Raw genomic sequence first — 14,665 nt, 5'->3', positions numbered from 1 at the left:
CTGATGGAGTCTCTCAAGCAGTTTCTGTCTTCCATACCTGAGGTACAATTGCTGAGGTACCATAAAACAAGAACTTTAACCCAGCTGAGGGTTAAAAGACAACTTTGTCCTCACCTAAGCCCTGAGATAAGCTTGTATCTTGATAATTCCCAAAGACTGGGTCAGAAATCTATAAAGCAAAATCTACAGATTTTCATATCCAAACCCTATTAGTAAGAACGATCGAATTATATGTTCTGAAGAATTATTAAACTGGTGGCAATAACATAAAGCCACTATTTCATGGCAACTATCAGAGCTAAACTTCAAGTAAGTAAAGGATAAAAGAACTGTAAATTTATTAGTTTTTGATTTATTATCAATTGCTTGAGTTTTAATCAAATCCAAACTTAGTAATTTGGCTTATTTCTTATCAGACTGTCTTTTACCATTTCCATGCCCATTTCTGCAAATAAGTGTGCATAGAAATAACATTGAACTTGAAAGCAGAAAGGAAAACTTATGCAATGCTGTGTAACCAAGATTTATCCCAGACACTATATCTTTTTTAAATCTAATAAATATGACTTATCGCACTCCCAATTAATGATGTACAAAATGCACCATACCTAGAATATAAATAAGCCATTAAACCGAGTGGTGTCCCAGCCTGCAGAACTCTTATTGCATTTTGATTATTGCATTTATGTTTCTCTGTATTATAGTAAACAAGCAACGTTGACTCATCTGTAGGTGCCACATCCATGGTGTCAGTTCTCCTGTTGTGAATGACTGTAGGAAGCACACAGGATTCCACACCCCATTGTTCTGCATACATGATCTGCTCAGAGAGGCAAACCCATGCAAAATTAAAATGTAGGAAAATGATCAGGAAAATCCATGCAAGGTGTGCTCTACTCAACCTAAAGCCAAACCACATTTCCTACAATTTTTCTTTTTAAACACTGCAACTAGCAACGACCTTTAATCATTCTTTCAAACCTTCATTAATTTGGCACTTTGACAACAACCACTTCACAGCTCATACATTGACTGAAGTGGACAATGACACTAAAGCAGTATAGAAATTACAAGTAAAACCAAAGCAAAATAAAGTCTGACTTGCCTGCACGTATTTCTTCACCAGTTCAAGAAACTGCACCTTCGATTTCATCTCCTGTAGCTGTCCTCTCAATTTGGGCAACATAGATCTAGTTTCAAGACCTTTGGATTGAAAACACACAAAGCATACAAACATCAATTATTCTGATATACAGGGAAAAATCCTTAAATGATATAACTATGCACCCATTTAATTACTGACAATTTGCTGTAATCTTACCTTTGCTTCTTCTTTCTTTCTGCAATAGTTTCTGGTAAAACTGTATGGTCTTTCTGTAATTTTTTGTCTCCATCATTAGCAATTGTTCTAGCTCCTATTTAAAGAGAAAAAGGCTTCTGATCATAATGGTAAATACAAAGTTCTGGTAGGAAAGTAAAGTTTTAGTGTAGTTATTTTTGTACAAAAAAGCGAACATCCAAACAGACAAGAATATGCTATTAGCCAAGAAGAATTGCCTTTCACACCTGCACTTAGAGGCAAATTACAGAAAACAATACCTTCCCCAGGAAAGTAATAGTTATGTGACAGTTCTACATGTTATGAACTGCAGTTAGTCTGTGTATGATGAGACAACATTGAAGTTTGTCTTAATCCATTTATATCAATATGCCTTGAGTTATAATCGCACTTATCTGGTTGTTTTCAAGGACTTTTTTTTTTTTTTTTTTTTAAATTGACACTCAGCAAGCATCCAGAACTAAAACTGATGAGTTCTGAAGTTAGTGTACACCCCAGAAATGCTCTGTTAAGCAGCTGGCCTATGTTTGCAGCAAGAACCGAATGTTTCATTGAAAGCTATGGTTTCCAAACCAGTATGGTTACATTATATTATGCATCCAAGTCAGAAGGCAGCCAGGAGAGCTGCTTTACAAAGGATGCCTCAATTTTGAAGTTCAGTTCAGTTTAGATATTTTATATTTATGTGTTCTATATAATAATAATAAAAACTAATTTTCTCTTAAGTTATATAACTTAAGCAATGAATAGAAAAGAAAGTAATCGTACTCATCACAGTTTATCAAGTTAATGTAAACATTTATATTTGTTTGCATATCAAAGGTTTCACTTTTTACTAGCCAATGAAAATGGGGCATCCATATTGAAAGCTTCAGATTTATTATGAAACAACTAACACAGTGTGTGTTGTCATTTTTGAAAGTGGTGGGTTTTGCACTTGTGTCCTAAGTTAACTACCAATGACCCAATTACATGAAACAGCATTTCAAATGGAATAAGTTTACTAAATGCAGCAGACAGAACTCCCACAAGCAGAGTGATCAAAAAACACATAGCTCAGAGCAAACATATCAAACAACAGATTGGTAAATAGGTTAGCCTTAATGGGATGGACTTACTGGAAACTAATTTGAGTTTGAGAAAAATCTGTCACTGTTTTTCACAAAAGCTCAAAAGGCTTAACAACATAGTTCATTAGTAGCAAGTCACAAAAGCCCTGTGGATTTTTAAAAGAATTACCATTACACAGTCACCATGTAGAGAACAGTGGAAGCACAGAAAAGCTATTATCTAGATTCTGAATCAAAGACAGCTTGATTTACTTAAAGGTTTGTTTTCATTTCATCAGTTAAAGTGAAAACAAGTTGATTACAAGAATATAATCACAGAAAGAGACTCAGAGTGGCTATTTTCTGATGTTTGGAATCTAATAGGTATTTTAGGAAGTGGCTTGTCCCTTAAATAATTTTAGATGAGTAGCAATGAAGTCAGAAGCAAAAGACACATTAATTCCCAGTCCATTCTAGAATATCTTCCATTTTAGGTCTAGAATATAAACATTTTTGATGAACTCGTATATTCAGTTGTTATTCGATGACGTTCTGCATCCTCTGAAGAGCATTTAACTCGTCAGGACACTTTTCTACAGAACATTGCTAAGTCTAAGGAACGAAATAATGATTGATTTTGTTTCACTGGGAAATTTACAAATTCCAAACTATCCATGAAACAGGACTTTTTACATGCTGACGAGTAGCTTCCCCAAAGGATACAGAATATTGGGAGAAGGGAAAGGAAAAGAGAAAAAGAATGGTAAAGGGAAAAGTGTGGACAGAATATGCAAAGCTTTTGCTAGAAACCTTGTAGTCATTGTCTGGATGCAGAGAAGTTTGGTGGAGACTGACAAGTAGCTTATGAGATCTAGAGAGAGAACTGAAACTCAGTGTGGGCAAACAGGATAAGGGTGAAGGCTTGGGGCTGCAAGAGAACTGCAAGCAAGCTTATCAGAGTACAGAAAAAAAACCTTCTAACTGTGAGGGCTGAGTTGGACTTCCCCCTGGAGAAATGGCAGCACTGGCAGTTGCCTCCTGTTCTTGCTCTAGTGCAAGGACTTGAACTTGTTTGCCTGGATGTGTCCTGTGCCAGGGGGCAAAACCAGCAGCTCCTGGACCAGAGGTGATGGGAGGCAGGGGACAAGCACTTAGCTTGTGTAAGGAGCAATACAGATGTAGGAGAGGATGCATAAGGAAAGTAACAACAGTTTGCAAACTTCTAAGAGAACTGAGCAAGCCCAAAGCTATTTATATGAATTTGAATAAAAATTAAACTAACTTTTCTAAATTAAGATGAACCTTTGCTGAACCTTAGAACTGCAAGGAACTATCTGATAAACGCTTACACAGTAAAACATTAATAATCATTATGACAGCTGAAAGTGTCACCTTTGATCCATAGATATTTTACTTTTTGTGCTAGTTACTTCACATTTGTTCTAAACAGAAGGGTAAGTATTACCACTTTTTTGAATCCTATTAGCTGATGAATCCCATTGTTAATATTGTTCATATAACAAATGTATTTTACTTTTTATATTTAATTAAATCATAACCTATCTAAGGTGCAGGCAGTATTCAACAGGTTTGAGCAGAATAATAGAAATGTTAATTATTTTTATGGCATTTGATTCTGTCATAAATGAAATTATACCAAATAATATGTTCTGGCAATTAGCGTTTCTCTCAGCCTGATTTTATCAAACCTACTTACAGGTATTCAAGTTAAAATAAATACATAAGCAAATTTAATTGCATTTAGTTTTAGAGGGTGAATAAAAAAAAAAAACACAAAACATTCAAATGATTCAATATCTATTGGAGAGAGAAGACTATTAATGAGATATATATGTTTCCAAAACTGTATTTTTTTATGTGGTTAAACTCTCATTAAGTACTCAATTACTGTTGCAGACAAGAACAAATGAACTGAACAAATAAACCTATCCTTATCACAGGGTAGTGCCACTAAGTCAGGACAACTGTAGTCATGCCCAAATGACTAATAATAAATTCACTCTTTGAAATAGAACCCCTAAACACAGATTTAGCACACTTTGCTGCAGAGTTGTAGAATCAGATCAACTTTATTGTTGACCTTTTAAAAACACAGCAAGGAAGCAAGACTGTCAGCAACTTGGGACAAAAAATAGGTTGATATAATCCTTGCCAGGTAATGAGAATTAGACTACAGATAATGTGAGATGTTTTCTGAAACAAAAATGGTTAACAGATGACAAGGAAGGAGAGGCTGGAGACAAACAGCTCTACTTTACAAGACAGGTAGAAATTTCCTCCAGCAACTCAAACCACCTTCCTACTCAAACGAATCACTTACCAGCCATCCTTTGGCCTTTGTAGTCCTTCTGGCCTGGATATGAGACACGTTGCTAGACATGTCTGCTAGATTTTACAGTAGAAAATCAGCTACTAAATACTAAAATAATTGGGTTTTTTTGAGCTCCCCATGTTAATTTTCACATTGAGTCTAATTCTATTTTCTCAGTATTTTGGTTCAGATAGTGCGTCATTCCCCTTGAAATTTGCACAGCACTTATTCGATGTTTACACACAGAGTTAACCGTTAACATTTATGAAGTGTTAATGACCCCATTTATTTTCTAAATAACTTGTGCTCCAAGTATAATATGTATAAATACTCATATTATCAAATAAAACTAGCTGAAAACACTTAGCTGTACAAATGCAGCTGTTAGCTACATTGGTACATAAGTACAATACACAAGGACTCATAAATGCTAAATCCTACCCCTATCAACCATACCAGCAACATCCATTGTTCAAAATGAAGTATGAACTGAAGTCTTTGTCAGCTATTGGTATGGAAATTAAAGTCATGCCATATATTTTCACAGTTGATTTGTAGTGGTTGGTTTGATGAATCAGGCAGCATAGAGATAGCAGAAAGAAGCTGGGTAGAGCTGCACTTCGCCCACATATTCATAACTGATTGGCTTACAGCTAAGAATCATGGTCTCCTGTCTGCTGCAATAGCAGAAAAGAAAACCCATAAATCTCAGTTTCATATTTCTTTCACTATTTTATATATAGACTAGTCAAAACTTGTAACATCCATGACTGATAGAGTTTGAAAAAATAGCAGAATTTTATGAAGCTTTTCTTTGCTCAGGTTAAATGCTCAGGGTTTAACATTTGGAGCAATTGGAGCATTATGATTCTGTGTTTTTATTTTAAATACACCGGGTTTCACAGAAAGTCAGTGTTGTAGTAAAGCCAGCAGAAAGATCAATAAAATTATTATTGATACTGTGGTATTAAAAGAAAAAATATTTGTTGAGAACAAGAAGTAGCTGACAACTTAAATTATCCTCTGTTGAATTTGTAGTAACAAGACCTTTAAAAAGCATTTTAATAAAAGATTATGCAAAAGAACATTTAATACAATATTATAAAAATATTCAGGTATATAATCTTAAAGATATTCTACTATACCAAGACCTTTTTATATAAAGAGTACAACAGAGTCAGTATTTAAAAGAAGAAAGTGGGGTTGAAATCACTATAATGCAACAAATTTAATCATACTTTTAACCAGCAAGTGAAGAGGGATCTTAATGATTTTAAATCAATGTACTCACCACTTTTTTAGCATCTATATTTTGTGACTCACTTGATTTCTGCTTTCCAAGATTTTTCATATAACTATGAACTTCTGAATCAAAACATTCAGCTCCATAAAATGCACTGCTCCAACCCGGACTACAGCCATGAAAGTCAGGTAGATTTGGAGGCACAAGGTAGTTGTTTCCAGCTGTCTTTATCATGGTCTCTTCCTGTGGCTCTACATTTTCCTCTGGAAAGTCTGGACCAGTATGACAGCCATTGCTTTGTAAACATTGTCCTTCTTTTTCTATAGGGGTAGTATTCTGCAGCCTTGATTCTTTTTTGAAATTATCTGAAGGCGTCCCATCAAAATTCATCTCAGCTAATGATGTATTTATCATAAGCTCATCCTTCATGTCAAAGGTTGCTTCCCCTTCTCCTAGAGGGAGTGTAGAGGTGAGGGGAGAAATAATGGTCACGCTGTAATGCATGCTTTGTTAAATTTAAACACTACACATGCAAAATGCAGTCATGAGACTACCTATGCCCTCTAACAGTGTTACATATCTATTTTGGCTCTGTACTTTCTTCTTCTCAACTGCGTGTTGTAAAATGTTAAAGGTTAAAGACATTTCAGAATGATTAAGTTTTGGTCAGTAAGTTTCTGAAAATTAGAAAATACATTCTGCATACGTAGAACAAGCATTTAATAAAAGCATAGTACAGAAACTTCTAAACAAAAATCAAATATCAGACCTGTGTACACATTAGCAAAAGCTTGGCTCTTAAGGTCCTTTTCATCTACAGGTCTTGAGCTTTTAATCCATACATAGATGGCAAGAGTATTTGACACAGCCAAAGGGGACACGTTAAACTTTCTACTCATTCCCTTGGGCTATGATGGGACTTCTATGCAGTTATAACAGCTACTACCAAATGTCAGGGATTGAGGTGACAGTCAAAGAAAAGTTGGTATGATTCTGACAGGTGCTTTTATGCCTGCCACAACTCTCTCTTCTCATTTGAGAAATCCTCCAGGGCTTGGATATGCCAGACTTGGAGTCAAATGGACCTGAATTACTGGTGCAAAGAAGTCACATACCCCATGGGAAAGTCTGGCTCTACATTTGCACTCACTCTGAGCCAAAATGGAAAATTGTAACAGAGCATAACAGCAGCCAAGTACAAACTTACAAATTGACGTTATGCCATAAAAGTTAAGTGACAGTAGGGGGATAAGCTGTTCTGTAAACTATCTAACTTTGCTCAAAACAGAGAAGTAACAAAGTTTAAAAATAGATGGAATAATATGCACTTTATGTAAGAATTAATGGAAACATGCTGGAAAGGAGATTTGGGACTCCTGAAATAGGCAAGGTTTCATAATGTAAATTTACAGAAACAAATGGCATAACTGAGTCTGTGGCAGCTGCACAAAGCATGGCTTTTTTTTTTTTTAATAAAACTGTTGAGATACCCAGAAATGTGCAGTAGTTTCTATTAAGGTTTCAGAAGCATAGCTCTTCAATGGTATTCCCTTGCCAACAACAGACATTATCTTCTTATTCTTCCTAACACTGCAGTTTATTACTATGTGTAGTTGCATATATATACATATACCTTCACTTCTCTCTGTACTTTAAATATGTAACTGAGCTGTATTGCAATTTAATATGATATATTGTATAAAACTAAAGATGTCCAGCAAAGATCAATAATGTTGTAAACCACTGAGAACCTCACGCAGAGTACTGCATACAGCCCCCTCTCTCAGGTTGAGCTAATCTTTCTTAAAAAGAGGCACACAGAAGTGCTGCTAGGGTTAACAAGGAAAAAGAAAATCCATTTTGATATTGTCATAAAAAGTGGTGACGGTCCAGTTTAGCAAAACAAAGACTAAGAGCAGATCTTTAAATATGCTGTTGTTTTTGTCCTTCTTCTAAGAATTCCTCAAGTATTTTTCTTCCATCTCTGTGAAATGCTATTAAAAAAAAAAACACAACAACAACTCATACAAAAGGAATCAAATACAAGTTTTCCTTGAATATACCAAGCCTAGAGAGGACAATGTTTGTTATAAAAATGGGATTTACCAGTCCCAGGTCAGACTCTAATTTAGTAACTGAAAGATGAAATATTTTGTAAATATTCAGTTACAAAGTATGCTGGAAAAAATGCAAAGCCCACTCTGAAGTAGTTCAAATAAACAATCCACTAATATAACCTCAACAACTGCCATGTAATGGTGTCTTGTAAACAAGTTTGTGTTCAGAAGGCAAAAATTCTGCATCACATGATATATTGATAAACAAATCAGTTGACCCATAGTTCCTTTTGCTATCTTTTAAAAAAAATTACTTCAGTGAATAGAATAGGGAAATAAGTCATTGAGGAATTACCAGGAAGGAGGTAAAAACATCTACTGGATGAACACAAGAAAACAACATGTAGCAGTTAGGATTCAGGATTTTTTCAACAGTCACATCTTACTTTAGCAAATTAAAAAGGCATCCCCACATCCAATGACAGTTGGCCATACGTAAGTTTCATATAAAAGACAACAGTTCCAAGGCATTGATAATGCTCAGATTCACTGATAATTTTTGTAAGTGCTAAGGTGAATATTTTCCTGAAAACCCACTGAAAGTGGCAACCTCTCCAAAACTGAGTCATTGATAGATTCCCAGCACACACAAAGATCTAGAAACACAAATTCCCTTCTTACCCTCTGTCTGATCACTGCTTGCCAAAAAGCTGTCAGATTTCTTCAGATCTTGGAATATGCTGCCACGCTTTGAGTCATCTGCTTCAGCTATGCTGAAAATACATGAGGTTTCGGAAAAATAACATTTCATATCCTTATATATTTACATTAGGATAAAATGAGATTTTACAAATGTCCTTTGTCATCACCTATGTGAAGGACTTCACTGCATTTAACTACCTCCTGAAGTCTGCATGTTCAGCTTCAGGCGTTATTTGACAAGAAAAAAATTACAAATGGACATTAAAGCATACTGAGTAAGTTGCAGAGATTTCCCTTTACAGCAACTGGCAAAATTCCAACAGAAGTATCAAAACACATACAGACAAAAGGCATAACTCTATACACAACTTATATCACGAATTACTGTAAAAGGTTTATCACTCAGGATTCACCCTCTAGATAACACTGTGACTGTAAGCCATCCCTAATAAGAATAATGATAATTTTAAGTCAAAGAAGGTAACAATTAAAAACCATTATATTCTTCAGCAGTGTCTGAAGAATACTAAGTAAGCAGTGTCTCCAAGATATCTGATATCAGTTTCAAAAGGTCGTTCTTGAGTGTGAGCTAAAAGCTAGACCTCTATTTTTATAGTGAATAATACATTATTTCCTTTCCACTCCTGTTCTCAAAGACTTTGCTTTTCATTGGCAGTTGAAAGAGGATGACTTCCTCATATATCTCAGTAATTCAGTTACAACAGCTAAAGTTTCTCATGCCATAACATTCAACTCCGGGAATTAAGAACCTAACCTCCCACCAGTTTTCATGGCTTCTTAGAAATTTCAACCAAATGGAAAATGGGCCAGCAAGTTGGTGCCTGATATTTGGATGTAGTCTATTATCCCTGAAACTTGCTGTAAAGCAAATATATCTTTTAACACTGATTTTTTTCTATACCATATTCACCCAGCTTCTTTGTCAAAACTTCCAGTTTGTAATTCCAGATCATGACAAAGAAAACATACATAACTTCCACATATAAACACATCGCTGTTTACAATAGCCTTCAGTATTTTTTTTTATAAAGTATACGACGTTTGGATGCTGCAATAAAATGGGAATGATTTTTATTATTTTTCCGGCAAAGTCACTGAAGATGAAGTAGTAAAAATAAGAAATGAATTAAGCTGGGGTTTTCTCACTTAACGGGCAACCTACAAAAGATTGCCAGAAGGAGCACTGAATCAAACTAAGTTTAAGTAAAATATTTCTAGTAAAGTTAAATTAATTTCTTTGTCCTTAAGTGTGATTAGAACAAAGAGATGTACCAAGGTAATTTATTTTTAACTTAATGAGAGTTTGGAATAATGCATAAAGAACAGAACTCAAATAGAATAATTAAACTGAACAGTAGGGACAATTTATTTCACTTCTGATTAAACAGCCTCTATCACAACTTTGAAGTTCTCCAACAAAGGTTGAAAACATTTGATCAGGATCAATATTTGATCTCCATTATTCAGCTATCCCAGGATGGAGTTACAGACAAGCTTAATAGGAAATATCTTCTTTTAAGTCATTAAGCACCATTTGCTATGGAGAATGCCATGATCTGATAGACTGGGAAATTATCAGCTGACAGGAAAGAAATAAAGATACCTGAAGAGGAGCTGCATATCCTTTCCTGCTTCTAGGAAGTAGGGAGCATTAAATTGAACTGTAAGAAGGAAAACACTGAAAAATAGTTACCATAACTGTGAAGCTCTTTCTCCATTTACTACTTGATAGAGATTCTCCAGTAATTTTTCATCCCAGTAGAGGTCACAAAACTTCTCACAGATTGTATCAGAGAACACACCAAACTTAATTTCCTTTAATGTTAAAATGAAGTTACCTTTTTTTTTTTTAAAAAAAGAAAAACAAACAAAATAAAACAAATTAAGAAAAATAGAGAAAAAAGATACTACTAATAATAATCTTACATATCAGTGATATGACATACAGAAGAAATTGTACATACCCATATCAAAAACTTCAACTCCATTCTCTAGATAGCCATCAAATGCAAACTCTTCTTGTATAAGATGAACCACTTCCTGTAGCAAAGTGTCATTTGTTCTGTTCCGATGAGACAGGACTTCTACATCAAAGACACAAGAAGTACTTTGATCCACTGAGGTACATGGTGTATGTCCTTGGTCAGTAAAAATACTGTCTACGGTTGTAGCACACTCAATTTCTTGGCAGTTTGTTTGAACAACTTGGTTACTTTTGTCAAATGCGTTCTGTGTATTAGTAGTCTCACAGTTTTGCACTTTGCAGGGGAAGGACTCGTTTTCTGTTTGCATGCTCAGCTGATAACTTGCAATAGTACTTGAAAGTAGCACTGGCAAACTATGATAGCAATCAGAAGCAATTCTTGAACGAAGAGGCTTATTTGGTATTTGCTCAGACACAGCTAAGTGTACTGGTACAAATGTTAAAACTCTTTTCTCTGAGTCATGTTTGAGAATGATGTTATTTATATGAAGAGAACTAGGAGATGTAGGACAAGCTAAGGAGCTTGAAGGAACATCAGATAAAACGCTTTTTTCTTGTAGAACATGTGAGGAATCAGATGGTGATGGTAATGTAACTGCAGAAGTAAGCACACTGCCTGACTTTTGCTCTTCTGAAGATATTTGGAATGAGAAGCCTGGAACTTGTAAATGACACTCAGGTATTTCAGGTGCAGTTTCAACAACAACTGTGTCCTTGATACCATAGCTTTTAGAGTCTTCTACATATCCTGATTTGTTGTGGTCCATGTGTTTTTCTTTTCTCATCTCTTTCTTGAATTGCTCAGTAGCTGGCGTGTGAACCTCTCTGAAAAGGAAAAAAAGAATTTTTACAGGACACATCCAGTAGATTTAACAGTGAAACTTTAACTTATTTTGCTTCAGGATATACTAACTTTGTTATGTTTGCATCTCGTTGCAGAATGATAGGCTTAAAGTGAGTTGCAGGAGAGGTGAATGCTGCAGGTAATGTAGCTTTCTCACTATTTAGGGAAATTTGGCACGGTACTGGTCCTTTAACTGCTATAAGTTTACTTTCACTGGTAATAGGCACAAATCCTGAAAGCAAAAAACACAATTAGATGAAAGATGAAAAACATGTAAAATATAAATGTAATGTAAATAATAATCAATTTAGACAGAAAAAGACCTATGCACTTGACAGAGAAAATCTCATATAGTGAACTGTTCTAGAGAAAATTAAAACAACTGAAATACATAAGAGCCTGCTTACCTAGACTTGACTCTGAAGGGCTCATTTCAAGTCTTTCATTTTTAATTTCAAAAGCACCATGACTCTGAGAAGAGATAACTTCTTCCTCAACAGCCTAACAATAAAAATTGAAGTCCAAACTGAATTTATTAGCATTTTCTTTTTAAAATTCTACTCAGCACATTACTACAAGAAAATGCCTCCCCCTCCCCATCAGTCTAAACAAATCTAACTATATTTGCAGTGGAGAAAAATGACTGGAACACATTTAACAGAACTAATTGAAAAAATGCAGAGAATTAAAAAAAGGTGGCACTCGTACCTTAAAGACAGATTTATTCAACAATGCCAAAATATTTTTGCTGTTTACTCCTCGTTCAAGTAAATAATAACTGCATGTCTAAAAAAAATCATAGTTTTCAGACAATAAATAAGTTTTTCATCATGTGAGATATTCTTGGACAAGGATAAAGTCAAGGTAAATCATTAAAAGCAATCCAAGGTTAGGGTGTTTTATAAACTTATTCCAAGTACTTTATTAATAATGTCAATATAAATTAAGAACACAGCCCTCTATATCCTTAGGGATGTAACTTTAAAAACGTCATCCAAAGTGACTGGTTATGTTAGATATCAGGCTACTACAGAGAAAAGATATTACTATTTTGATATTCAAATCACTAAAATTAGACTTCAAACAGAACTAAGTTTCAAATAAAATTGCTTAAATCTAGTAACCTTAATTGCATCAGCTAGAGAAGGTCTTTCTTCAGGATTTTTTTTTGCCATATCCAGAAGAAGGTTTTTTAATTTTCTTGGCAATGCTAGCTTGTGATTAGGTGGAAAGCTGTATTTTGCTGCCATCCACAGAACTGCAGCAACACCGTAAATGCAGACCTAATGATATAACACAGGAGAGAGGTAAGATGTAAACAAACAAACAAAAAAATCAAAACCAAACAACAACAGAAAACAAAACAAACCAAAAAAGCAAAAAATAGCCCTTCCTCAAAACCAAATCCAGCAAATTATCCAAAAGGTCCCCTCACTCCCTGCAAAATAACCCCCAGCACTTCCAAAGTACAGATTACATTTGGCTTTTGAAGATGCTGATGAAAAATCCCATCATATTTCAAAAAACTGCTGTTATGCATGCAGGGCCAATAACAGTAGCTAATTTTCTACTATTGGAGCAACAGACAAAATTTGTCTTATTCTTTATCTAGGAAAATTATTCAGGAAAAAAATGGGTTTAGAAACATTTTGAAGAGCTCCTTTCTTATATAAAGACCTATTGCTGCAAGCCTTAGAGTTCTACAATAAAGCCTGGCCGGCAGTAATTTACTTAAAAAGGTCATGATAATTCAGAAAGAAAATGGCACAAAGTAATTACAAGATTGCCAGTACAAGTCATATTTTACAGAGATGATTACACCTATCAGAAAAACTAGGTACTGTATATTTATTTTAGGAATTATTGTGCTACCTGCAGCTAGACCAATTGAAGATGCCATGATGGGGAACCTTGAAAAGTACCTGATCTTCACAAGATTTCTTATTTTATTTGAAGAATTACAATCTTCAGACAGAGACAGAATCAGACTGTTTAATGCTTGATGTTAGCATACCCCAAAAATACAATTTTGACAAAGTGAAAGCACTGTACTTCTTCATGTAGCTTATGAAAGGTATTAAAAAGGCTCAGAGGACAGAAACCTAAGCAAGATACTGTGGTCCAACACAATGTTTTCTAGCACCCTTTAGAACCAAGTGAATGACACAGACAATGTAACAAGGAAGTTCACAAGAAAGAAAGTAGCCTGTGAATCTTTTGAGCTATTGAATAAAAGCTACTAATAGGTACAGAATGTTTGAAATATGAGAAAGCAGCTCTGTCATAACCAAATGATTTTCTTCCCTGTAGGTCCAGAATTCCAAGAGGGCTCACAATTTCAACCTAGATTTATTTATTTAGGAAAAACATGCCATCCAATCCAGCATATCCTTAAAAAAATTTCCTTTACTGACGTAGTTACTGTGACTGGCACTACACAGTGTTTATTTCTATGTATAATCCTAACTAAATTTTCATGAAATCAAAAATGTTATACAAATAACAGGAAAAAGTGAAATTATGAACTCAGCTTATTCTATATATAATGTTGTAGAGAAAACAAGAAAAAATATTACTTTAGATTTTCTTAAGAAAAAGAATAAAGCATAAAGACTAAGAGTATTAATTTGTACTGTCTGGTGAAACTGTTATATTGTATTTGAGGGTTAGTTTAAGCTTCTGAAGCTATTAAAAAAACTGCATGCTGGATCAAAGCAGTTTAAGAAGAAAGAGAAATTTTAAAGAAGATATATGAGCGTTTTCTAGTTACAGATAAATTTACAGAAAGTCTTCAGTAGATTTTTAAAGCCTTTTTTTTTTTCATTATTACTATTTCTAATGTTAAATGACTTATAGGACACAAGGTACATATTAGCTAGCCTCTTTTATTCTTACATAATAGAAAGATACAGTAAAATCTGTTTCCATAACTCAAAAGCTCACCTTGTTATTTATTAACATGTTAATCATCTTTGGTCTGAGAGCTACTTAGGGCTTATATCTCTAGCAAAAAGGTCTAGGAGAACTGTACTGGTAAAAGACATTGCCATAATTCATGTTCCCCCCCCAAAAAAATATGCTGCCAGCAACATTT

The 14,665-nt window shown here is 34.5% G+C and overlaps 1 protein-coding gene across 6 annotated transcripts in view; it reads right to left on the bottom strand.

The window, feature by feature from the left end:
- The window catches only part of KNDC1 (kinase non-catalytic C-lobe domain containing 1), a 65,942-nt gene that overhangs the window by 15,132 nt on the left and 36,145 nt on the right, over positions 1-14,665 (bottom strand). For 5 of the 6 annotated variants that reach the window (XR_010832924.1, XR_010832925.1, XM_048060554.2 and 2 more), the window contains exons 10-20: positions 12,696-12,854; positions 12,280-12,357; positions 11,979-12,072; positions 11,641-11,803; positions 10,708-11,552; positions 10,437-10,581; positions 8,702-8,793; positions 6,012-6,415; positions 1,322-1,415; positions 1,106-1,203; positions 609-820 (exon numbers count right to left, since the gene is read on the bottom strand). Coding sequence is in view for 3 of the 6 variants with exons in the window: in XM_048060554.2 (XP_047916511.2) it covers positions 609-820; positions 1,106-1,203; positions 1,322-1,415; positions 6,012-6,415; positions 8,702-8,793; positions 10,437-10,581; positions 10,708-11,552; positions 11,641-11,803; positions 11,979-12,072; positions 12,280-12,357; positions 12,696-12,854 (2,384 nt within the window). In the remaining 3 variants the exon portion in view is untranslated. Of the gene's footprint in view, positions 1-608; positions 821-1,105; positions 1,204-1,321; positions 1,416-6,011; positions 6,416-8,701; positions 8,794-10,436; positions 10,582-10,707; positions 11,553-11,640; positions 11,804-11,978; positions 12,073-12,279; positions 12,358-12,695; positions 12,855-14,665 lie in introns of those variants that run through there. The other variant, XR_007161998.2, reaches the window with a different exon arrangement.

This window comes from Anser cygnoides, chromosome 7 (assembly GCF_040182565.1).
Source record: "Anser cygnoides isolate HZ-2024a breed goose chromosome 7, Taihu_goose_T2T_genome, whole genome shotgun sequence".
NCBI lineage: Eukaryota > Metazoa > Chordata > Aves > Anseriformes > Anatidae > Anser > Anser cygnoides.
This window is presented reverse-complemented; position numbering and strand designations above follow the sequence as displayed.